Source organism: Pristiophorus japonicus, chromosome 13 (genome assembly GCF_044704955.1).
Source record: "Pristiophorus japonicus isolate sPriJap1 chromosome 13, sPriJap1.hap1, whole genome shotgun sequence".
Lineage (NCBI taxonomy): Eukaryota > Metazoa > Chordata > Chondrichthyes > Pristiophoridae > Pristiophorus > Pristiophorus japonicus.
Genome location: NC_091989.1, coordinates 117,532,707 through 117,559,206, shown reverse-complemented (window position 1 = coordinate 117,559,206; position 26,500 = coordinate 117,532,707). Strand labels below are relative to the sequence as shown.

The window sequence follows — 26,500 nt, the reverse complement described above, 5'->3', positions numbered from 1 at the left end:
GCTACACTTGGTCAAATGGCGCCTTGATATCAAGGGCAGTCACTCTCACTTCACCTCTGGAATTCAGTTGTTTTGTCCATGTTTGGACCAAGGCTTTAAAAAAGGAGGCAGACAGAAAGCAAGAAAGTATAAACCAGTTAGCCTAACATCTGTTGTTGGGAAAATGCTGGAGTATAGTATTAAGGAAGCAGTAGCAGGACATTTGGAAAAGCATGATCAATCAAGCAGAGTCAACATGGTTTTATGAAAGGGAAATCATGTTTGACAAATTTGCTGGAGTTCTTTGAGGATGTAACAAGCTGTATAGATAAGGGGGAACCAGTGGATGTGGTGTATTTGAATGTGCAGAAGGCATTCGATAAGGTGCCACATAAAAGGTTACTGCACAAGATAAAAGTTCACAGTGTTGGGGGTAATATATTAGCATGGATAGAGGTTTGGCTCACTAACAGAAAACAGAGAGTCGGGATAAATGGGTCATTTTCCGGTTGGCAAATAGTAACTAATGGGGTGCCGCAGATATCAGTGCTGGGGCCTCAACTATTTACAATCTATATTAATGATTTGAAGGAAGGGACCGAGTGTAATGTAACCAAGTTTGCTGATGATACAAAGATGTGTTGGAGAGCAAATTATGATGAGGACACAAGAAATCTGCAAAGGGATATAGACAGATTAAATGAGTGGGCAAAAATTTGGCAGATGGGAGTATAATGTGGGAAATGTGAGGTTATCCACTTTGGCAGAAAAAAAATAGAAAAGCAAATTAGCATGCATGTGCTGCAGCTTCCCCAGATTGGCATCTCATTTTTAGGTACGCCTGGTGCTGCTCCTGGCTTGCTCTTCTACACTCCTCATTGAACCAGGGTTGGTCCCCTGGCTTGATGGTAATGGTAGCGAGGGAAATGTCGGGCCATGAAGTTACAGATTGCAGTGGAATACAATTCTGTGCTGTTGATGGTCCACAGCGCCTCATCTAAAACTCGAAGGTTTATTTGAATGTGGGTGACACTGGTAAGGCTACATTTACTGTTCATTGCTAGTTGCCCATACCAACTGTTTTTATAATTCATAGGTTTGCTAGATCACTTCAGAAGGCACTAAGAGTCAACCATGTAGTGTGGACTAGACCCACATGTAGACTAGGCCTAGCCATGTTTTCTTACAGTATTCGTCTCAGGAGAAATATTGTGTGAAAGTCCTTTGCTGAGCAGAGAAACAAATCCAATTTATTTCATACCCATTGTTGCAATTTGAGAGAAGATATTTTAAAGTCCACTGTATATGGATCATATTCCTGTAAAGACAATTGCTTCACAACTTCATATTCCACGGTATATCTTTACTTAAAGTTTTAATGCTTGTGACTGTTGACTAAAAGAGAATATTAGTGTATAAACAAGTACAAGGAGTGGTATGTCCTTATCCTACAATTCTTCATTTATAATTAATCTCCTTCAAAAGTATCCCAATTAACTCCCCAAAAATAGAAACAGCCCTGTAGTGCAAAATGATATATTTTAAAGAGCTAGCAGTTTGTGAATTTCAAAGCTACTTTAAAATGTATTACCTGAAGGATATTGAAAGCTTTAAATAATGCTGGTACAGGAGAGCAACGTCGGGCATCCACCAAAATAGTTAGTCCTGCACTCCGGATATCTTGTCTATAAAGAGCAATAAAAATAATTGTAGTAAATCATATAAATATTATATCACATTCATGGATGATAATGATCATTTTACCACATGGCTAATGGTAATGTAGTAACCATCTGTACACTTTTCCACTGTCTTAGACGAACATTTTGATTTACAGTTACTATATCATAGATCAATTGATTTCTACAACAGAATATGTACAATAGTACACAATGCAAATTGGTTAAAAAAAACAGGTTTGCTTGTTTTTGAATTTTCTAATCAACTGCAATGTTAACAAAAATACATTAATTTACACTTAAGTTCTCAGAAAACCTTGAATACAAAAACTCATTAATTTAAAGTCAGAATACTAATCTATTAATTTAGTAATGGTTTTATTTCAAAATAGCAACATTTAATGGGATAGCATTTAATTGCACTACATTTGATAAAACGTGATAATATTTCTGAGACCCAATCAAAACAGAACTTTCAGGCTCTGTTAGTAAGCAAATGCCAAATTTGTGAAATGGTAATGCTGAAATCGAAGTACTTAGCCTTTTCCCACATTGTCATTGGTTTGTAGTTCATACAGACTATAAAACTACTGGTACGCATTCAATTACTGCTACAGTGAAATGCAAAGAAACTGTTGGAATACCTGGGAATACTATAAAAGTAGATAAGGAGCCGCACAAGTTCAGGGACATTGCAGTGTGGATTTAGCCAGATTGTGTTCCTTGTTGTTATTATCACCACTGCACGACCAGATTTATCTCTGGTTCCTGAAGCAAAATAGAATTTCTATAATTACTTAAAAACACTGATACAAAGGGTACAAAGACAGGTCAACCATCCCAATTTATTTGCTGCGTGTCAAAAAACCTGTATTCGAGTAAAATGCAGAGGTGTTACAATAATGGTTAAAAGAGCCTAGATAATAGAGTTTCTATAGCTCAAAATCTGTTGGGATATCTTGGTCTCTCCATTACATTCTCGGACTCTCGATGGAGGGAGAGGGGAGGGGGGGGGGGGGGAAGAAAGAGGGGCGGGCAAAGGAAAAGAGGCAGTTGGGGTGGAAGGGGCCGAGCAGGCAGGGTGGAAGGGGCTGTGCGAAGGAGCCGGGTTGGGGGCGGGGGGGGGAGGCAGTAAGAGGCAAGGTCGAGGAGATGGGCAGGAATATAGGTTGGGGAGTTTACATGGAGTGAGAGATTAAGGGAGGATAGGAGGCTAGTGAAATCAGAAGAGAGAAAGCATGATGAATTGAGATGGAGGTTGAAATCACCGAGGATGAGAAGTCGCTCGGTGCAGAGGCATATCTCGGGAATAACATTTTTATCAATTTATTTTGGGTAGACGGTAGAGAAGGAGAATTTTAAATGAGAGGTGAGAGGGGTGGAATAAGATGAGATGCTCAAAGGAGGAGAAAGTGCCAGAGGAGTAAGGGTACATAGTAAGGTGTGATTTGGTGTTGAGAGCCATACCATAACCATGGCGGTCTGGATGGGGCAAGGGATGGCAGGTATAAGCCAGGCTTCCAGTTTCGTTTAAGAGTAAGGTGTAACCACCCCTCAGCCAAGATTCCGTCAGGGCCATGATATCGATGCAATCATCCACGATAGGTTCATGGATGGAAAGGGCCTTGTTCGCAAGTGAATGGACATTCTTGATGGAGATGTGGAAAGGGTCAGTGATGGATGATCCACTGCCAGTGTCCACAGGGTCAGCACTGAGAGGGGTGCGTTGGACGGGGAGGCGATTGGCAAGATTAGTCCCCAGCAGGCGCGCTGGGCTGGAAGATCAGTGAGAGAGTATGATGGGGCAGTTGGAGTTGCTACTCGTAAGGAGGCAGCAACAAGTGCCTCGATGAGCCCTTCAGAGGATGCCAAGAGATGCACAGAGGGAAGCTGTAGGCTTATCCAAGAGGGAGTCAAGCCTGGGATGACAGCAGGAGAGTAGGAAGGTGGAAGAGTAATGAAGGATTGGGGTAGGGATTTGGGAGGACAGAGTATCCGAGAGAGAAGAGATGAAAGGAGGCATGACGACAGGAGAGAGCGATCAGGGAGGGATAGAGAAAAGAGGAAAAGCGGGGAGAAAAAAGTGGAAATAGAAGTGAATGGCTTGCGTCCAGAGCGGCAGCCAAAGTGCGCACATGAATGGACACAGGGAAAAGCTCAGGTTATATAAGCCTGGTTATGTAGTAATTAATGGGATACATATTTCCTGGTAGTAGCAGGGAATAGGTTATAGAAGGGAGACCAGAGTCAAAATCAGAGGTTCTATGGAGGAACAAAGCCGAAGTAGGCAAGATGGAGCCGGCACGGAGCATCGATGAACCACTGTTCAAATTCAGAGACTGGTGCAGCAGGCGATTGATGTCCAGAAGCTATTTGTAGGGTAGAGAATTGGAGGATGGAAGCAAAACAGAATTGACAATATTACTTACCCTGATTCAGTTTTGATTATTTTTCAAAAATAAATCAATATAAGAATGTAACTTCTTAAAATAAACTTCCCAATGTAAAGCTCAGAAAATAAAAAAAAAATTGGGAGTATAAACGACAAATAGAAAATGTAACTTCATACAGAACTTCGAGCAAACTGCAATAATCAAATATAGCAAAGTCTGAAACTTTCTCTCACATGATAATTTATCCATACACCCACATGTACTAGCAGCTCTGTTTGAAGACACTACACCCATTCAAAGGACTGCTGTGCTGAAGATGTATGGAATTTAAAAACATTAATGTTAATAAGTACCTACCAGTCAAACATGCTACCCCAGAATTGAGAACATCGAAGTTGATTTCTTGAGACAGTGTTGGTAGGTTATGTTTAAGCGGTAAGGGAGATGACGCCTCAGGCTGTTTGACTGTCATCGATTCTTGCCTGTTCATAATGCACTGTGTAATCAGTGAGGTTTTCAGAGGTTCATCCGGTAGGTTGAAAGTATCTTCATCAAAACTTCCTTTTTCTGTATCCAATTTATCATTTGTTTTAGAATCAAATCCTAGTGGACAAGATAAATTCAAAGTGAATAATTCCTATATTCAGAAAAAACATGCCCATCAAAAATACACAAATCCCTTCAAAGGTCCTCCATTCTATCCAGGAAATGGTTTCTAAAGCAGAAGTGTCAAACTCAATGTACATCCTGATCCAGCATCCTGCCACATTCAACACTAAGGTTTTTGGACACATTGGGGTAGAAATGAGTGTGTGTTGCCCTTTTTTGGGGTGTAAAACGGGCATAATATATACCAATTCCTTGGTTCAAGGTGTACATAATCAGCGCGATGGCATATTAAGCCACATTTGTCCAAAAACATATTGGTCAATCATTTAAAATTGCCTACCAATGCAACGAAAAAGTACCTTCAATAATAAAAATGTCACTGATTCTACTAGGAAAAATACAAAATAAATCTGAGTAAGATCACTACTTTCAACCTGCATTACCAAAAATTAAAACGACTGGCACTAACGAAAGCAAAACAGGTCCAGCAAATCCATTCCAGTTTGGATAATTTATAAATGAAAACAAAAATCAGTTGAACTTAAAGTAATTGTTTTATTTCTGTACTTGTACTCTACAGTCTATTAATCATTGCATCTCTATACTGCAAACAGGAACCAAAAACTATTAAAGAACAAAAAGAACAAACTGCACAGGTTATATTCCATTAAAACAAACCGTGGAGGTCATGACACTTCAATCCTAAATTAAGATTGAGTTCTAAAGTGACGTCTGTTAAGAGTTTTAACTTCCTCCCACATAATGTTTTTGAAAGTCTATTTATGCTTAATTAATGCCCTTCCCTTCTATGCTATTAATCACAGCCCTCATAGCACTTATGTTTGCCTACCTAAAGTTACATGCTGAAGTAAGGTTGGGTGCTTGCACTGTTTCCAATGTCAGATTGAAAATAATTGAGCTATGATCACGACTGCTCAGCTGTTCAACTAATATTCATTAAATAATAATAAAAAGTCCTGAAGACAGACATTTCATCAGATTCCTTGTGCAGAATCTGGAAGCAATAATGCACTGCACCGAGCTCAGAATTCCCCATTCGGGAATTCCTTATTTATGCTGGATTGGCTCAAGTCCTTCAGTAGTACAATCCTTTTTTCACTCACCCTTCGTCATGATAATCAAGAATTAAGTGGTTCCTTTTATTTTTACCTAGCAGTCTACAGCATAACCCAAATGTTGTCTTGCCCCACAACAATTTCACAGTCAACCATTTAACATTCAATACGTCTAAAGGGGCTTGCTGACTGTGCAGTGAGATACTCTCTGGGATACTTGATTCTCAGCTGTTCTGATTGTTTTGCCTTAATTATGCATGGTCTGAACCCCATTTGTTACTCTTGCTGCACCCCATCCCCTCCTCCCCACCCCACTATCTAGCTTAAATGGTGCCCAATAGCTATGTTGATGTTCTTCACAAAGGGAAATCATGTTTGACAAATTTGCTGGAGTTCTTTGAGGATGTAACGAGCAGGGTGGATAAGGGGGAACCAGAGGATGTAGTGTATTTGCATTTCCAGAAGGCATTCGATAAGGTGCCACAAATGGGGTTACTGCACAAGATAAAAGCTTACGGGGTTGGGGGTAATATATTAGCATGGATGGGCTAACTAACAGAAAACAAACAGAGAGACGGGATAAATGGGTCATTTTCCGTTTGGCAAACACTGACTAGTGGAGTGATGTGTAATGAGAAAGGACTAATTAGCAATCTTGTTGTGCGAGGCCCCTTGTAGAAGAGTGACCATAATATAGTTGAATTCTTTATTAAGATGGAGAGTGACACAGTTGATTCAGAGACTAGGGCCCTGAACTTAAGGAAAGGTAACTTCGAAGGTATAAGATGTGTATTGGCTAGAATAGAATGGCGAATGATACTTAAAGGGTTGACGGTGGATAGACAATGGCAAACATTTAAAGATCACATGGATGAACTTCAACAATTGTACATCCCTGTCTGGAATAAAAATAAATCGGGGAAGGTGGCTCAACTGTGGCTAACAAGGGAAATTAGGGATAGTGTTAAATCCAAGGAAGAGGCATATAAATTGAACAGAAAAAGCAGCAAACCTGAGGATTGGGAGAAATTTAGAATTCAGCAGAGGAGGACAAAGGGTTTAATTCGAAAGGGGGAAAAAGAGTATGAGAGAAAGCTTGCTGGGAACATAAAAACTGACTGCAAAAACTTCTATAGATATGTAAAGAGAAAAAGATTAGTGAAGACAAACATAGGTCCCTTGCAGTCAGAATCAGGTGAATTTATAATGGCAAACAAAGAAATGCAGACCGATTGAACAAATACTTTGGTTCTGTCTTCACGAAGGAAGACACAAATAACCTTCCGGAAATACTAGGGCACCAAGGGTCTAGCGAGAAGGAGGAACTGAAGGAAATCCTTATTAGTCAGGAAATTGTGTTAGGGAAATTGATGGGATTGAAGGCCAATAAATCCCCAGGGCCTGATGGTCTGCATCCCAGAGTACCTAAGGAAGTGGCCCGAGAAAAATGGATGCATTGGTGATCATTTTCCAACAGTCTATCGACTCTGGATCAGTTCCTATGGACTGGAGGGTAGCTAATGTTACACCACTTTTTAAAAAAAGGAGCGGGAGAGAAAATAGGGAATTATAGACTGGTTAGCCTAACGTCGGTAGTGGGGAAAATGTTGGAATCAATTATTAAAGATGAAATAGCAGCGCATTTGGAAAGCAGTGACAGGATCAGCCCAAGTCAGCATGGATTTATAAAAGGGAAATCATGCTTGACAAATCTTCTAGAATTTTTTGAGGATGTAACTAGTAGAGTGGACAAGGGAGAACCAGTGGATGTGGTGTATTTGGACTTTCAAAAGGCTTTTGACAAGCTGCCACACAAGAGATTAGTGTGCAAAATTAAAGTACATGGCATTGGGGGTAATGTATTGACGTGGATAGAGAACTGGTTGGCAGACAGGAAGCAGAGAGTCGGAATAAACGCGTCCTTTTCAGAATGGCAGGCAGTGACTAGTGGGGTGCCGCAGGGTTCAGTGCTATTTACACCAGCTATTACCCCAGCTATTTACAATATACAGCAATGATTTAGATGAAGGAATTGAGTGTAATATCTCCAAGTTTGCAGATGACACTAAGCTGGATGGCGGTGTGAGCCGTGAGGAGGATGCTAAGAGGCTGCAGGGTGACTTGGACAGATTAGGTGAATGAGCAAATGCATGACAGATGCAATATAATGTGGGTAAATGTGAGGTTATCCACTTTGGTGGCAAAAACAGGAAGGCAAAATATTATCTCAACGGCGACAGATTAGGAAAAGGGGAGGTGCAATAAGACCTGGGTGTCATGGTACATCAGTCATTGAAAGTTGTCATGTAGGTACAGCAGGCGGTGAAGAAGGCAAATGGCATGTTGGCCTTCATAGCTAGGGGATTTGAGTATAGGAGCAGGGAGGTCTTGCTACAGTTGTACAGGGCCTCGGTGAGGCCTCACCTGGAATATTGTGTTCAGTTTTGATCTTCTAATCTGAGCAAGGACGTTCTTGCTATTGAGGGAGTGCAGCGAAGGTTCGCTAGACTGATTCCTGGAATGGCAGGACTGACATATGAGGAGAGACTGGATCGATTGGGCCTGTATTCACTGGAGTTTAGATGACTGAGAGGAGATCTCATAGAAACATAAAATTATGACGGGATTGGACAGGTTAGAGGTAGGAAGAATGTTCCCGATACTGGGGAAGTCCAGACCAGGGGTCACAGTCTAAGGTTAAGAGGTAAGCCATTTAGGATCGCGATGAGGAGAAACTTCTTCACTCAAGAGTGTTGTTAACCTGTGGAATTCTCTACCGCAGAAAGTTGTTGAGGCCAGTTTCTTAGATATATTCAAGAGGGAGTTAGAGATGGCCCTTATAGCTAAAGGGATCAAGGGGTATGGCGAGAAAGCAGGAAAGGGGTACTGAGGTGAATGATCAGCCATGATCTTATTGAATGGTGATGCAGGCTCGAAGGGCCGAATGGCCTACACTCCTGCACCTATTTTCTATGTTTCTATCATGGAACTTCTTCCTACACCGATGACAGGTCCTTAGGGGTGATGCTCGAAGCACTGATCCTTTCAGCCACATCCGTCCTGACCTTGGAGACACTCCTTGCGGCTTGTGGGGAAAAGCTGCTCCCTCCTTCCCATCAATTCCTCAATTAAAACCTGCAGAGAGGCATCAGATTGTTGTGGAGCAGTCTTTCTACTCCAACTTGGCTTCCAGAAAGTGTTCATCAACTATTTCCAGCAGTTTATGAGTAGTTTGAACACAGCAAATGAAAATGTTTTTTTACTTTTTCTTATGGGTTTTGCTACAATCTGCACCATGTAAAGCTTTATTTTGTTGGGTAGTCCTGCATTTTGTATCTATTCCAGGCTAATATGCTTGGTTGCTGCTGACTTTTACATTGCACTATACAAATAGGTGAGGATTCCAAACATGGTGCACATTTAAGGTGAGGAAGAGAAGTTTGTGAGAGGCCAACAAATACAGGTACAATGACCACTCAGGTGTTTTTGCTACATGTGTCACTATCCCGGGACCTGCATCAGGACACCTTGGATGAAATTTGTAGACACCTCTGCTTCACAAGACAGGCTGTCATGGAGAAGTGCCATCTGTTGCATGATGATCTGCACATACCTCGAAATCAAAGATGGATCTTTCCACAGAACTGAAGGTTGAAATAACAGGAAACTTTCATGCTTTCATAGATAACTCCAAGCCACTGCAGGCAGTCTGCACTGGATTCATGCATCATGCACGTTTATGGCAACAACTTCTCTTTCCTGTGGAAAGGAGGCATCAACTGGACAGTTTTCACTGGGCAGTAGTCTTCCCTCAAGTGCAAGGTGTTGCACATAATACCCATATCGACATTAGGGGGCCGAAACTGCCCTTTTCTAGAAGTCCTCTGGCCGACTGAAAGCGGCGGCCATGGGTCGGTCGGAATGGCCGCCGAGTCTCCATGGAGGGGCTGCCATTTTGAAAATTGCCCTTCCTCAGGTTTGGAGCAGTGTCTGGGACCGCTCCGCCTGTTTTCCCGCCGCGGCGTGCACGCACCAACCCCTTACCGACTGGCGGGGACCCCTTCACAAAATTGCCCCTCAGGAAATTGTCCCTTTTCCGGAACTGCCCAGCGGGAGCGGTACCACCCCCGACAGCTTTTCCACGCTGTCCTTAAAGGAGAGGTGCTGCTGCCGGCAACGGCATCCAATTTTTTTTTGTCAGCCAACTGCCGGGACCGTTGGCCCGGCCGAAACCCTCCCTGGTGGCCCAGTATTTGCCACTAAAGTGGCTGCAGAGCTTGCAGCGGCCCTCCCCTTTAATTGAAGGGGAGAGACGTTATGACGTGCCCGCGCGATGACAGCTTTGGCTACTCTTCCCTGTCCCCACTTCCGTCCCACCTCCCTGCCCTCAATTCTGCCCCCATGATGAGACCATTTTCGCCTGCTCCAAAAAAAGCCCCGATGTTCTGAATTTTGTCAGTTAGGCCGTCCCATGCATTGGGGTGGCCAGAACACAGCGAAAATGGTAGGTGCGCCTCGTTTCGGGCGGTGGGCAATTTCGGCCCCTAGAACTTTTCACCCAATAACCTTTATGAATAAATGAGGTTTGCACTTAATTAGTATGCAGGTGGTATCTGAGCTCAGAAATGTTAGGTATGTCAGTAGCTGTTATCTAGGAAGTAGCCATAATGCCTTCATTGTGCCATTTTCCACGGTGCCCAAATTATTTGAAGAATAAACGTTGGGTGGCTGGATCTTAGAACAGTGATATCCTCAAGGCTGCTGACTCCAGGATTTCCTCAACTCTTCAACTGTTTTTCAGCTGCCATCTCCATTAGTCAGCTTTGGCACAATGAAAGAATATATGCACAAGGGGAATAGTTGTGTACAGTATTTCAAATGGCTCCTCTTCGAGGGTTCAGCAGTTCCAAATTTAGGCTTGTGAGATGTTTGATTAATGCAACAAGAACAAATATAAAAGTGAGGAACACATTAATTTTTTTGCCATACTCTAGATACCAGCACACCACTTCCTTATTGACTCGATTGGTGACCTCCCGCTAGGCAGCTGTCATCTGGGTTTTACAGGAAGGTGGCCTCGAGTCCTAAATAGGCTGACTCTCCTTTGAACTCCCAAGTATTCTTACAAAAAGGTTAAAGAGGCATTGGAGAGGGTGCAAGAAAGATTTACAAGAATGATACCAGAAATGCGCAATTATACCCATCAGAAAAGGATGAACCAGCTGGGTCTCTTTTCTCTTGAAAAGAGAAGGCTGAGGGATGACCTAATAGAGGTCTTTAAAATTATGAAAGCTTTTGATAGAGTAGACACAAAGAGTGTTTCCACTTGCGGGGAAGAACAAAATATCAATATAAGATAGCTGTCAAAAAAGAAAATAGGGAATTCAGAAGGAAATTCTTTACCCAGAGAGTGGTGAGAATGTAGAACTTGCTACCACAGGGAGCGGTTGAAGCGAATAGTATAGATGCATTTAAGGGGAGGCTAAATAAGAATATGAGGGAGATGGGAACAGAGGGTTATGTTGGTAGATTTAGATGAGGAAAGAAAAGCGGAGGCTCAAGTGGAGCATGGGTTGGTTGGGCCGAATGGCCTGCTTCTGAGCTGTATATCCTATGTTAAGTAAACGAAAAGAGCTGCTCTGGAATGCAAACTCCTCATCCTCATAGTGGGCATCACAAGAGGAGAGGAGCTGATTCCCATGATGCCCTCTGTGAAGCAAGGAAGTCAGCAACATCTTGTAATTCCCCAAATAACATGGGGAGTAATGCAGGTGGTCCCTTCAAATATGCGTAGTCTCCTCTGTCCCGCATCACCTCCCTTCCAAGAACAGACTATCGCTCCTTGATATTTTAATTAGATATACACACTTTTAAAGTTACATGCATGCGTGTCGAAAGGGGATGTTGGTTTACACTTGTGCCCATTTTATGCAGACAGTAGTCAATATATTTTGTGAGTTAGATGTGGGATGTTTCTGTGCTGTGAGAGTAACAATATGTTAATCAATACAATTTTATATAGAAATAACTTAGTTTATTACAGGAAAATCTTATCACTACATGTTTTGGTACAATTAAAATATAAGGATAGGAGTCTATAGGCAACATGAAATGCTCACTTTCTCATTTGTTTCTATTTGCAATTTTTTGCTAATTGACGAAGGAAAAACTGAAGGTCAGAAAGTCTCCCTGCCTCAATACTTTGGACTAGAATTATCTTCAAAATTCTTGTTTTCATTTTCAAAACACTCCAGAGGCTAGACTTTCCACTATGATCGTTTTGAGCAATATTTCCAGGCTGAGTACTTTTTTTTTCAGGATCGCTGGAATATCGGCCATTTTAAAAACCGCTAGTTTCGCCTTTTTCATTTGGGTGATAGCCTTAGTGATGTGAAATAGGCGATAGCGATGTATTCAGTCATCCACAGCAACGACCGTTCTGCACATGCGTGGTTTTTTTTCAGGCAAAGAACTTTTCCCACAAGTCGGGAGGTCAGGGTCATCTGCGCATGCACAGAAGACAAAGGGAGGGGGAGAGAGAGAAGAAGCTTTTCGACAAAGTATATTTTGAAGGAGTGCTAAACAATCTACATGATGGAGATGTCCCACAAGGATTCGGGAGAATGTCTGGAGGAGGTTGCAGGGAGAAGGAGAGCGAAAGCCATCTCAGAAGAAACTAATGAGGCCCAAGTGAACGAGGTCAGGACTCGGTGGGGCCAATTAACCCGAGGTGGGTGTTGTGTATCTGTAAAGCATGCACTCCTATGTTCCGCCACCAGGGAGCGCATCCCCTGAAGTCCCAAGGGATCCCAGCATCCCTTGGGAGCACTGTATATAAGCCGGCTGCTAAGGCCTGTTTCTCACTCTGGAGTGTCTTAATAAAGACTGAGGTCACTGTTACTTTAACCTCCCTGTGTGCAGTCTCATCTGTGTTTGGAACAAGATAACTGGCAACGAGTATATGAATCCAACGCAAAGATGCAGCAAACTGTGGGCATCTTGGCGAAGTTCTCGGAGGATGAGGACTGGGAAGCCTATGTCGAACGGCTAGACCAGTACTTTGTAGCCAACGAGCTGGACGGAGAAGGAAGCACTGCAAAAAGGAGAGCGGTCCTCCTCATGGTCTGTGGGGCACCGACCTACAGCCTAATGAAAAATCTTCTGGCTCCGGTGAAACCCACAGATAAGTCGTATGAGGAGCTGTATACAATGGTTCGGGAGCATTTTAGCCCGAGGGAGAGCGTGCTGATGGCGAGGTATCGATTCTACACATGCCAGCGATCTGAAGGTCAGGAAGTGGCAAGCTACGTCGCCGAGTTAAGGTGACTTGCAGTTCAATGTGAGTTTGATGGCTACCTGGAGCAAATGCTCAGAGACTTTTTTGTACTGGGCATTGGCCACAAGACTATCCTACGAAAACTTTTGACTGTAGAGACACCGTTCCTCAGTAAGGCCATTGCAATAGCACAGGCGTTTATGTCCACCAGTGATAACACCAAACAAATCTCTCAGCACACAAGTGCTAGCAATGTTCATAAATTAACTGGAACTGTGCTTGCGAGCAGAAATGTACAGGCCAGAAACCATGAGTCTGCAATTGCCAGCAGGCCTCAGGTGACCCAGATGACTGAGTCCGCAACAAAGGATGAATGCAAGGCAATTCACACCTTGTTGGCGTTGTGGAGGCTTCCATTCAGCCTATTCATGCCGCTTCAAAGGGTATGTTTGCAAGAGTTGTGGAACAATGGGGCACCTCCAACAAACTTGCAGACGAGCTGCAAGCTGTGTAAAACCTGCTAACCACCACGTGGCAGAGGAAGATCGGTCTATGGTGGATCAAAGCAATTTCGAGCCTGAGAGAGAGAGAAGGCAGATGCTGAAGTACACGGGGTGCACACATTTTCGATGAAATGTCCACCTAGAATGCTAAATGTAAAATTGAATGGCTTACCCGTAGACATGGAACTGGACACTGGCGCTAGCCAATCCATCACGAGTAAAAAGATGTTTGAGAGACTGGTGCAACAACGCACTCAGACCAGCATTGAGCCCCATCCACACGAAACTGAGAACGTACACCAAAGAGCTTATCAGTGTCCAGGGCAGCGCCATGGTCAAGGTCACCTACGAGGGCACGGTGCACGAACTGCCACTCTGGATTGTCCCGGGCGATGGCCCCACACTGCTTGGAAGGAGCTGGCTGGGCAAAATCCGCTGGAACTGCGATGACATCCGAGCGCTATCACATGTCGATGAGACCTCATGTACCCAGGTTCTTAACAAGTTTACATCCCTTTTTGAGCCAGGCATTGGAAACTTTTTCGGGGCGAAGGTGCGGATCCATTTGGTCCCAGAGGCACGACCCATTCACCACAAGGCGTGAGCGGTACCTCACATGATGAGGGAGAGAGTGGAAATCGAGCTGGACAGGCTGCAACGTGAGGGCATCATCTCCCCAGTGGAATTCAGCGAGTGGGCCAGCCCGATTGTTCCAGTACTCAAAAGTGATGGCACGGTCAGGATTTGTGGCGATTATAAAGTAACTATTAATCGTTTCTCGCTACAGGACCAATACCCGCTACCTAAGCCAGATGACCTATTTGCGACGCTGGCAGGAGGCAAGACGTTCACCAAGCTCGACCTGATTTCGGCCTACATGATTAGAAGCAGGAGTCGTCTTCGAAGGGTCTCACCTGCATCAGCATGCACAAGGGACTGTTCATCTACAACAGATGCCTGTTTGGAATTCGGTCGGCTGCAGTGATCTTCCAGAGAAACATGGAGAGCCTACTCAAGTAGGGACCACGCACGTTGGTTTTTCAGGACATCATATTGGTCAGGGGTCGGGACACCGTTGAGCACCTACAAAACATGGAGGAGGTCCTCCAGCGACTGGATTGCGTAGGGCTGCAGCTGAAGAGGTCGAAAAGAGTCATGGCAACAGAAGTGAAGTTTTTGGGGAGAAAGATCGCGGCGGACGGCATTCGGCCCACAGATGCCAAGACAGAGGCTATCAGGAACGCGCCCAGGCCACAGAACTTCACGGAGCTGCGGTCTTTCCTGGGACTCCTCAACTATTTTGGTAACTTCATACCGGGGTTAAGCACCCTCTTAGAGCCCCTACATGTGTTATTGCGTAAAGGCGAGAACTGGATATGGGGAAAAAAAACAAGTAATTGCTTTTGAGAAAGCCAGAAACATTTTATGCTCCAACAAGCTGCTTGTATTGTATAACCCGTGTAAAAGACTTGTGCTAGCATGTGATGCGTCGTCGTATGGAGTCGGGTGTGTATTACAACAAGCTAACGTTGCGGGGAAGTTGCAACCTATCGCCTATGCCTCCAGGAGCTTGTCTAAAGCCGAGAGAGCCTACAGCATGATTGAGAAAGAATCATTAGCGTGTGTGTTCGGGGTAAAGAAAATGCATCACTACCTGTTTGGCTTCAAATTTGAGCTGGAAACCAATCACAAGCCCCTCATATCCCTGTTCGCTGAAAACAAGGGGATAAATATTAATGCCTCAGCCCGCATATAAAGGTGGGCACTCGCGCTATCAGCATATAACTATACCATCCGCCACAGGCCAGGCACCGAGAACTGTGCGGATGCTCTCAGTCGGCCACCATTGCCCACCACGGGGGTGGAAATGGCGCAGCCTGCAGACTTGTTGATGGTCATGGAAGCGTTTGAAAACGATAAATCACCTGTCACGGCCCGCCAGATTAGGACTTGGACCAGCCAAGATCCTCTGCTGTCCCTAGTAAAGAAAAACTGTACTGCATGGGAGCTGGGCCAGGATCACCGTTGAAATGCAAGAGCCAATCAAGCCGTTCCAGCGGCGAAAGGACGAGCTGTCCATTCAGGCAGACTGCCTGTTGTGGGGTAACCGCGAAGTGCCACCCAAAAAGGGCAGGGAGACATTCATCTCGGATCTCCACAGCACACACCCGGGTATAGTAATGATGAAATCGATAGCCAGATCCCACATGTGTTGGCCTGGTATCGACTCTGACTTAAGAGTCCTGTGTACGGCAATGCAACATGTGTGCTCAGTTGAGCAACATGCCCAGAGAGGCACCACTAAGTTTGTGGTCCTGGCCCTCCAGACAATGGTCAAGGATTCATGTCGACTATGCGGGCCCGTTTCTCGGTAAAATGTTCCTGGTGGTGGTGGATGCTTTTTCAAAATGGATTGAATGTGAAATAATGTCGGGAAGCACCGCCACCATTGAAAGCCTGAGGACCATGTTTGCCACCCACGACCTGCCTGACATACTGGTCAGTGACAACGGGCCATGTTTCACTAGTGCAGAGTTTAAAGAATTCATGACCCGCAATGGGATCAAACATGTCACCTCGGTCCCGTTTAAACCAGCCTCCAATGGGCAGGCAGAGCGGGCAGTACAAACAATCAAACAGAGCCTTAAACGAGTCACAGAAGGCCCACTCCAAACCCGCCTGTCCCGAGTACTGCTGAGCTACTGCACGAGACCCCACTCGCTCACAGGGGTGCCCCCGGCTGAGCTACTCATAAAAAGGACACTTAAAACCAGACTCTCGCTGGTTCACCCCAACCTGCATGATCAGGTAGAGAGCAGGCGGCAGCAACAAAATGTAAACGATGGTCACGCCACTGTGTCACGGGAAATTGATCTGAATGACCCTGTGTATGTGCTAAACTATCGACATGGTCCCAAGTGGATCGCGGGCACGGTGATAGCTAAAGAAGGGAGTAGGGTGTTTGTAGTCAAACTAGACAATGGACAAATTTTCAGAAAGCACCTGGACCAAACAAGGCTGCGGTTCACAGACTGCCCTGAACAACCCACAGCAGACACCACCTTTTTCGAGCCCACAACACACACCCAAAGGATCAACGACACCACCCCGGAAATCGAACCCATCACGCCCAACAGCCCAGCAAGACCAGGCTCACCCAGCAGCCCTGCAGGGCCAACAACACGCCAGCCCAGCGAGGGCACAGCCAACACACCAGAACAGACGTTTGTACCGAGGCGGTCCACCGGGGAAAGAAAGGCTTCCGACCGCCTCACCTTGTAAATAGTTTCCACTTTGACTTTGAGGGGGCGGGGGGACGGGAGTGATGTTGTGTATCTGTAAAGCATGCACTTCCATGTTCTGCCACCAGGGAGCGCATCCCCTGAAGTCCCAAGGGATCCCAGCATCCCTTGGGAGCACTGTATATAAGCCGGCCCCTAAGGCCTGTTCTTCACTCTGGAGTGTCTTAATAAAAATTGAGGTCACTTTTACTTTAACCTCCCTGTGTGCAGTCCCATCTGTGTTAGGAACACAATAGTGGGCATGGGAAACCTCCACCCCGGATTTACCAAAAAATATGGGCGGATATCGCTGCTCTTGTCTCATCTGTGGCCCATGATAGTTGTGAGGCAGACCAATGCCTTAAGTGCTGGAACAGTTTTGTTGCATTCGCAAGAGTAAGTATTAAATTATTAAATTTATAATTGTAATGATGCACTGACTCATTAATTAGAATGTAAATCTGCCGGATTGTAATTAAGCTGGGTAATCTTGGGTAGCTTCCCTGTTAAGATTTGGACTGGGGTCAGAATCTGCTTGTGTGCTGTGAGCAACTCTTTAACTTGGGCACTGTCTCCTTTTTGGTTCGGTTGGTGAATGGGGCACAACTGAGCTCTGAGGGGTCGGTCAGCTTTGCCCAGACTGAGAGTCTCTCCGGCTGCTGTCAAGTCACACAGTGACCCAGCCTGGACTGGCTTAGTCTGCCCTGGGACACTTTTGGATATTAGCTCTGGCCACACAGAGGTCTCTGAGCACAGCCCAGGGACACGGGTGCCCCCTTCCATTATGGTCCTGTCATTGCCGAGCTCACTAGCGGTCCTGATTTCCCCCCCTCCCCGTCCCTCGTGGATCTCCATGAATTCAAATAAACTGCCTCCCTCCCCTCAGGTGCCAAATGGCACGGCCCGTGGATGGGGCCTTTCCTGGAGATTCTACGCAAAATTTTTGGTGTCAAGCATTAGTTCCTAAACACGATCTTATTAAATATTTTCTCTGAACGTAGATGTTATAACCATGCATCCATTGGATACAGACTGTATTAGCATATAACGTTAACGATAACGATGAACAGCATGTGGGGTGACTAATTGTGGATTACAATATCTGTTGTGTTTCCGTAATAGTACCTCGTCAATTAGCTTATGCCATGCTCTTGTCACGTTTGCAGAGGAAGATATCTAAGAATCAGGCGGAGCGGAGGCAGACCAGAAAAGGGCCTGCTGACCTGCACCCTCTCACTGATCTCGAGGAGCGTGCCGCAGCCTTAGTGGGCAGACATAATCGTTCTGCCACCCGTGGTGCTGCAGATGCCACGGTGAGTAATGTGTAAAGCAGTGGTAAACCAGTGGTAATTTCAAGTAATTTAATTATTTTGATTATAATATATGAATGATCAAATGTTATGCTTCTGTACTCTCATGTTAATCATAAGTAATGTCTCTCGTTCATATTTATTGTCGTAGTGTTGCTCCTCGTAAATATGCCTGCGCAGCACAAGCATTCTCATGTCTCCCCTTCTCTTCGACTAACCTCAATTATGTTTTCCAGCTCTCCAGGCGCAACGGGAGGCCCCTGGAGCAACACCACTACCGCTGCAGGTCGTGCTCGCTACGGGTGAAGAACAACAAACCGAGGAGGAGGATGATGATGAGCCCAAAATCTCATCTGTGGTACCTGCGGCCACGTCATCCTCAACGGATGAAGTAGCGGGGCCAAGCGGCTTGCAGCAGGCCACTCCAAGTCGCCCAGTGCCCATGTCGAACCCGCAGAGGTCGAGTCGGCGAGGTAGACACATGCTGCGATGGGCAGATGTCAATGAGGACATGGTGTCGAGGGCGAGTATCAACATAGGTCGCGAGCTCCTCCAGATGCTTGGTGGATTGACCGGCAACATTGTCACACTGTCTGCCAGAATATCGGCGGGCATGGGGCAGATGGTTGCGGCAATGGGGCGAACGACCGACTTTGTTGATGCCTTGCAGCACGCGATAGTTTCGGGATATGGCAATGCACCTCAAGGTGCCGTACCACCAACCGGCATGACAGATGTGAGACAGGAGGAAGAACTTTCTTCTGACTCGGAAGACATTTCTTTGCAAACGTCTTCTCCTCAATCCAGAGGTCATCCCCCCTCCCCACCATCCCTCACGGTGCTCTGTTGCAATGGTCCTGTTACTGGGAGATTACGTGGGAAACTGAGGGTTACGACCAAGAGGTTCAAGTTAGAGGAGGGAAGCGTGGCCGCAGGTGGTGGGGGCGGGGTCACTGTATATTATTATTTTTTTAAATATTGATTGTTGACGATGGTGGGAGGGTGTTCTCGTTATAATGTTGTGTAAAAAATGTTGTTCACTGTTGGGGGTTGGGGGGTGCGGGTGTTATATATGTTTGTTAAAAAATTTTTAAACCCAGTTGTTAAATTATTAAAAATTTTTATTTAAGTTTACAAGTGTTGTGAAGTGTCTTCTAATAACGTACGGTAAAACATCAACACAAGGGTCGCAAACAAGGGCCATGGCCAGGTCAGGCAAGGATGAAACGTAACGCAACTATAACTGTCACCAACGTAACTTCATGCAAAACGTTCATTTATGAGCTGCTGACAACAGTTTTGCAGCTGTGTAACTACCATGGGGCTTTTCCAGTGGTGTGGGGGGCTTGGGGTCATGGGGTCATGGGTTCATCACCAAGCTGATTGTTTTCGCCTTCCTCCTCGTCCTCCTCTTCCGTCTCCCCTGAGATGGACTGGCGGTCCCATCTGGCAATTGTCGTCCTCTCCTGAGAGCTAGGTTATGTAACATGCAGCACACCACAATGAACTCAGCGACCTGCTCAAGGTGGTATTGTAGGTTGCCTCCCGAGTGGTCCAGGGGTCCAGGCATCTGAAGCACTGCTTCAAAACTCGTCTTTTCAACGATATTGCATGTGGCTATATGGCTTTCGTTGTACCGCTTCTCGGCTTCTGTCTGGGGCTTACGTAGGGAATCATGAACCAGCTGGCATATATATCCTTTATCCCCCAGCATCCAACCGTAACCTTGTGGCTGATTCTTACAGGTCAGAGACAATGCTCTCACGCAAGATGTGCGCATCATGGATGCTCCCTGGAAAATTTGCATTTACAGCCGTGATTATTTGCTTGTGGTCGACAACGAGCTGCACATTCAGGGAATGGAATTCCTTTCAGTTCTGAAACACTTCCACATCCTGTAAAGGTGCTCGCAGGGCGATGTGCGTATAGTCTATTGCTCCCTGCAAGTTGGGAAAGTTTGCTATTCTGGAGAACCGAAAAGCCCTCTCACTCTGTGCCTCCCTGGTCATCGGGAAGTTTATAAAGTCCATCCTGCATGCGTAAAGGGCTTCAGTCAGCTGTCGAATGCAGCAATGTGTGGCGTGGTGAGATATCGCAAATGTCGCCAGCTGAGGCCTGAAAGGAGCCCGATGCGTAGAAGGAAAGTGCCTCAGTAACCTTAACCTGATGGTGCTGTTAGGCTGCAGATCTCCCTTAATGAGCTGGCATATCTCACTGATGACCTCCTTTTGGAATCGCATCCTTCTAATGCACATGTTATCGGACAAGTCCAGGTATGATCGCTTATCCCTGTAAATGCGTTGGGTGCATCATCTCCTCCTCCTCAGCAGTCTGCCACCTCTTTGATTGGGCACATAATGCTCTTCAATTAAACTTCGCCCATCTCTATTTTGCAGCATGTGAGTAGCCATCACTATAAATGCCCTAATCTGTCTTCTTAAATTGTCCTCAACAAATAGTGATTAGATGATTGGCAAGATTCAAAAATGCCCTTAATATCACTCACAAATTACTTCTCCTCCCAACCACTTCAAGCCACCTTTTATCAAAGATCCTCCATGGCATCCATAGTGCCGAGTTAAGGTCAGGTGAGTGCAGCTTTTCTTGAGCGTTTTTTTGGGTGAGTGATCATTTGGGTGAATTATGGGCGAAATGCCGAAGTTAGTGCTCGGCGATAATATGGGCGATAATCGGGCGCTAGTTTCCATTATAATCAGTATTCTGGGCCTCGCACAAGGATGACATCATATTTTTTTTTAAATAGGCCGAGCGATGCAGCTCATTCCTATATGCCGAAAGTTGCGCCGGCGATAAATGGGCTATAATCGGGCGCTAGTTTCCATTTTTTTATCAAATATGGGCGATAGCCTGAATCTCAGCACTTATATGGGCACTAAGCCGAACGCCTAGCCCCAGATATCCTACTTTAAAAGGCAACCCATATATAAGAAATCTCTTGACCTTTTCATCCAAAGGGAAAAATCCACAACTCTCATACTAGACAAAAAAAGTAAAGATAAAAATTCTCACCTTCATGGCATAAATACATTTTCTCTCTACAAACCACAAATATGTTTTTTCTCATTTCAAACAATGCATCCCTATCTGCTGTAGCTTTGCTCCTACAGCACTGTGCTATTTAAATGGCACAATTCACTCCCTGGCTTTCCCTGCTGATTGTTAATCTCCAAAAATATGCATTTGCCCCAGATATATATATAAAAAGATTCTTTTGTGTATTTATTGTGAGCTAATAATTCTGCGGCAATGACCATTCCGAAATCAGTGAAAATGTATATTCAAATTAATTTCTAAAATGCAAGCATAATGTCTGAAAAGTTAAAGTTCTCACAAATTCTAAATAGTTCTGCCAAAAATGTTAAGTATTAGTCTCATTTCCATAGTGTAGGTTGATAACATGCATTCATGCTGGAGATGAAATTCACAGCATGTATATATTCATATCGATTGTACCAGTTTGTGAACTGTTTTCTAGTAATAAATTTAGCTAAATACTGAAATAAAACCAGTTTGCAATTTATTATACCAAAATAAAATAGACCAGTAAAATGCCAATTAATAAAAAAATAAGGCTAGGGCATGCTACATTTAAGCAGAATCAAACACTGTTGTAGAGAGTAGAAATATATATAGACTTAGGCATTAGGCACCTGCTGGATATTTAAAACTCACATAAGCTTAAATGGACACACACATAAAATGGCTGCCCAGGCATGATGGGAAACCAGGTAGTCAAGCTGTGAACTGTTGAACGTTCACTGACCGAGCAATAACCCTGTGAGGCCCACTGTAGGAATGCCTGGGAAGACAGAGATAAGAAGGAAACCATCTCCTGTGAACAAGGCCATGAAACCAATTATTTCAGGAAGAAAGATAAGAGGGAAACCATTTGCTGTAAACAAGGCTATATACCAATTATTTCTCCAAGAAGAAAGAACTAGTGAGAGAACCTATATCAATCAGCCCAAGCTGACAAAAGACGAACACATGGTTCCTGAGACATAAGGGGAATTCTATTGGGTTAAAATAACCTATATGTAATCTATAATCGTTGTGATTGGCTTGTGTCCAGCCGTGATGAGCTGTGTAGCTGCAGTAAACTGTTTTGTAACTGTTGTGAAACATATAAAGGTACATGTAACTCTTTGTTCTGTGAAGAGAAACCTGGATACGGTCCTGAGTTTTTCCTTCCCGCTGAGCGTAATAAAAGCTGCTTCAGCATTGGAACCGACCCTGAGTGTTGAGTGATTCTTCTAAGAAAACACTAACGCTAACAATGGCGTAGTCGACGGGATTTCCCGGAGTCGCTGGACGCCCTTGGAAAAAAACCCGGGTGAGTATAAAAAACAATTTTTAAGTATAAAGGGTGCGGAAGGTGGAAGCTGGTTGATCGACATGAGGAGACGGTCTAATATCTCAAACGCCTAGCCTGAGCCTGAATTAAGAGGACTTTTGTCCCACGTGACGGCCAGGAACCAAGTAGGCGTAGGGAACACACTTAGACCGTGGGATCGTGATACCGAGAGACATCTTCCGGACCCAGTAGTGAAATTTGAAATACCCCGGGGTAGAACCAAGCGGTGTACAGCGGCTAACGGAATCCAAACCTGTGAACAGGGTCGGACCAACAGGCTGAGCGGTGGTAGGTAGTCGTTAAGGATATGTAGAGCACTGCGGGAATTGCTTAAACGCGTTTTTAAGAATTGTATAAGTTTGTGTAACAGCAGAACTTGTGACCTGACAGTAGCCAAGAGACAGTTTACTACAAGTCGCGCTAGAAAGAAAGCGGACCGCTGAGAGTAGATTCCTAACGATACCAGTCCTACCCAGGAATGGCCATGAAAACAAGTAAACTCGAGTGGGGACCAGAAGGGTCGCTTACCCGCCACCTGGCGGAAAAACAAAAGAAGCTAATTGAAAAAATTCCCTGAAAGGTCATGGATCCAAAAATAGAGCCGGCCAAAACAAGAAGAGAGACTGTTGTAAATGTCTGATCGTTGAGTGAGAAGTGTCTGTGTGATTTTTGACTGCAGAATGAATTTTTGTTTTATGTTTTCATGTTCCGAAAGCCTGGTTGGAAGAGGAATGCAAGTGTCTGTTTATTTTAGAAACAGAGTGAAAGTCTTTTTTTTTAAACCCTTTGTAATGTTGTCCTGTATGTGGGAAGTTTTAAGACATTTAAGTTAGAAACGCAGGTGTGGATTTATTCGGATGATAAGTTACGGAGCTAGGAAAATAAACAAATAAAGAATAGGTTTGTTGAGCAAAATATTTATTTGACATGCTCACTTACTTGCCGAAAGAAAACATGCAATGATTGATTGGGTTGAAAGACATAAATTTAGTCTCGGAATGAGATAAAGAATGCTTTAAAAAAAAAGAGCTTCTAAAAAAAAAAGTTTTAAATAAAGATTGAAATTACAACGTTTGAATTGGGATTTTGAGATATTCAGAGAAGGCACAGGAAATACTGAGGTGGATTTAAAAAAAAAAAGAGAAAGATTAAATTAAATCTGATCAGGTCAAACTCCTGGGCAAGTGGCGAGCTATCTGCGAAGGTGTAAAAGGAACTTTTGGAAAATGTTAAAAAAAAAAACAGCAAGCTTCAGTAACGACTTTGAAACTGGAGCATTTTGAGATAACGAAAAAGCACTCAAACTCTCAAAGATGGACTTCATTCCAGTTATGGAGAAAAAGAAAAAGATAAAGACGCCACTTTGAAAGTAAACAAATTAACAACTTTATGGAGTTACGAACCCTCCGTGTAAAATACAAAACCTAATTTGAAGAAAGAAAAAAAAAAAGATGTAACGGACTAAATGGAAAAAGACATAACTTACTAAATACTAGTTGATGTTTGCTGTGAAAAAGATATTGGTTTAATTAGAAAAAAAAAAAAAAATTGGAATAAGTAAAAAACACTCTACATGGATTCGAATTTTCAATTATGAAAAAGTTTCAATGCAGTTTGAAAAGATTTCCAAAATGTCCCGAACAGTCTAAACAAGCAGGAGGGTTTTGAAGATAACGAGGAGAAAGAGAGAAATAAAAAAAAACAGAATTGAATTTCAGTAAACAAAATTGCTATTGTATGTGTGGTCTTGTTTTAAAACAATTTAAAAAAAAAATTCTTTGGCAAGTACTTGAATTAGAAGTTAAGAAAACATTGGAGTTTACTCTAATGATTTATGCTGTTTAACGGATTCCTAATTTCGAAGCCAGTTTTGAAGGCACAAAGACTTTTTTTTTCAGATGATTACGTGAAGTCACGTAATGACATCAGGTCTTCTTACAAACCTGGAAAGGAGTTAACCCTTTCCATTGACAGCCGTTTTATACTGAACATTATTAATTTGGATTTCTTAATAGGGAAAAAAAAAAGACTCACCTAACAGAGGAAACAAAAATAAAAACAGAACTAGCTTATGTAATAATACTTGCCTGATACAATAAAGAAATAGATATTCAATAAAACAAATTGAAGAGTTAAAAGCTAAGATAAACAGGCTAGAAGAGATAACGGGACTAGACGGATAGTGCAGTGCGCAGCCATAGCACCATCACCTCTGGCAATAGAGCCAATGTACCCCACGGTGGGTAGGTGTAGTCCACAAATCCAACCTAACGGTAAAGCAGACAGCGATGTTTGGAGGAATAGCTTTGGCCTTGGTCATAATAGGAGTTTGGGTAATATTTAAGTGGGTAAAGACACAGGCGCACGCCCTACAGATTCAGCTCGAAATGGTTCGATTATAACCTTGTGCTTCTGATTTTGCAGGGTGACAGGGACACTCGTAGAGCAAAAAAACTTAACCCCTGGTGACGACCAGGCCGTCTGTTTAAAATTACAGATAATACTTACCGGAATGGGAATACGAACGGCGCTACTCGTAATATGGATAGCCCTGCGACAGGCACGTACCCTGGGCAACACCGACGGACAGCAGAGCACGCTGGAAATAAACAACTATATGAACTATGGAGTCTTGTTTAATTTAACGGACGGAATGTGCATCCCAGCAGCCAAGGACTGGAGCAAGGACAGGACTTATTTTAATAAGAATCCTAATAAGAATAAGAGTATGTGTACAGTGCTCCACGGGTATAAGGAGCAGATGCATTAAACGGAGGGATGTCAAAGGGCCTGATGAATGTACTTTCGGCATAATTTGCGCGCCTCCGGGACAATCCCAGCAATCAGTCATCCGCAAGAAGGGAATGGGGCTGTGTGGGTATTACGAGGAGGCGGGGGCGGCTGCAATATAATTGTATGTATGTTTCTCACCCCCTCCGACACCGCGCCCCATAAGAATCACTACATTGCCCGAAGAACTGCCTTGTCCCATAACTACTAAGGGACCAGAAAATGGGATTGCAATGTACAACGAAGGGGAATTATTGTATGATAATGTTAAACATGAAATTGTGCCTGTTCTGATCAATATTTCAGGCATCCAGATGCCGGAATATTGTACCGAACAGTCAAGGAAGATGTACAATGTATTAAGTAAAGTCGTAATGCAGCAGGCTGCCGATGCCATGGGTGCCAGTAAGTTCCGGGGACAGGGGTTAGCACCCAGGGTGAAGAGGGAAATAGTAAATGATGTTGCTACCGTTTTCAATACAGGAACCTCCGTAGTGAACTCGATAGACATACAAGGGCTAAATGAGAGGGTAGAACAGCTTAAAAGGGGTGATGAAGGGGTTATTGGAGAGGGTGGAGCAAAACCAGGAAGACCAGGCCAACCTAGGAAAGGAGGGTACCGAAATCCAGTTGGATGGCATCTCAGTCCTGGAAGCTCACGCTAAAACCATCAATCACCTCATTGATAGAGAACAAGAAGATACAATAAAGCAAAGACAGGGGCAACTCTGTCATGCTTATGGTCTGTGGATGGTGGGACAGATCCGCCACAACCTCGACCAGATCCAACGCGGGGAAGTACCCGATTGGATAGACAGTTCACATTTGGCTCAGTTGGCGAACCAAAGGGGGACACTGGATAATTGTACTCTGAAGGGACTGACCCGAGTATACCCCGCAATTCCAGATTGCCAGATGGGTAGGACTACCGGGATAGGGATAGTCCTGTTGATCCCCATAGCAACGCCGGACTCAGGGCCGTTCCCCTTATACCAACTAGAGAATATCGGAGTAATACGGGAAAATGTCTCCATACGCTACTACCTAACCACCACCTCTGCCGTTCGTCGAAACAACATACTTACTGGGATTTCCCTAGCAGATTGCAAGCAAAGGGGGGAAATCACAGTATGCCCTCACCCGGTGGGCCGAGGGGAACTAGACGAGTGCAGGTTTAACCGAACCAACGGGTGTGTACTAGAAATAGTGCCCGCACACATGCACTTCGC

At 44.2% G+C, this 26,500-nt stretch overlaps 1 protein-coding gene across 8 annotated transcripts in view; it reads right to left on the bottom strand.

Annotated features, from left to right (window-relative positions):
- Positions 1-26,500, bottom strand: part of plekhg4 (pleckstrin homology domain containing, family G (with RhoGef domain) member 4) — a 447,922-nt gene that overhangs the window by 192,413 nt on the left and 229,009 nt on the right. For all 8 annotated transcript variants that reach the window (XM_070897923.1, XM_070897924.1, XM_070897919.1 and 5 more), the window contains 3 exons: positions 4,409-4,654; positions 2,303-2,426; positions 1,571-1,664 (listed from right to left, as the gene is read on the bottom strand). In XM_070897923.1, the coding sequence (XP_070754024.1) occupies positions 1,571-1,664; positions 2,303-2,426; positions 4,409-4,654 (464 nt within the window). The remainder of the gene's footprint in view (positions 1-1,570; positions 1,665-2,302; positions 2,427-4,408; positions 4,655-26,500) is intronic.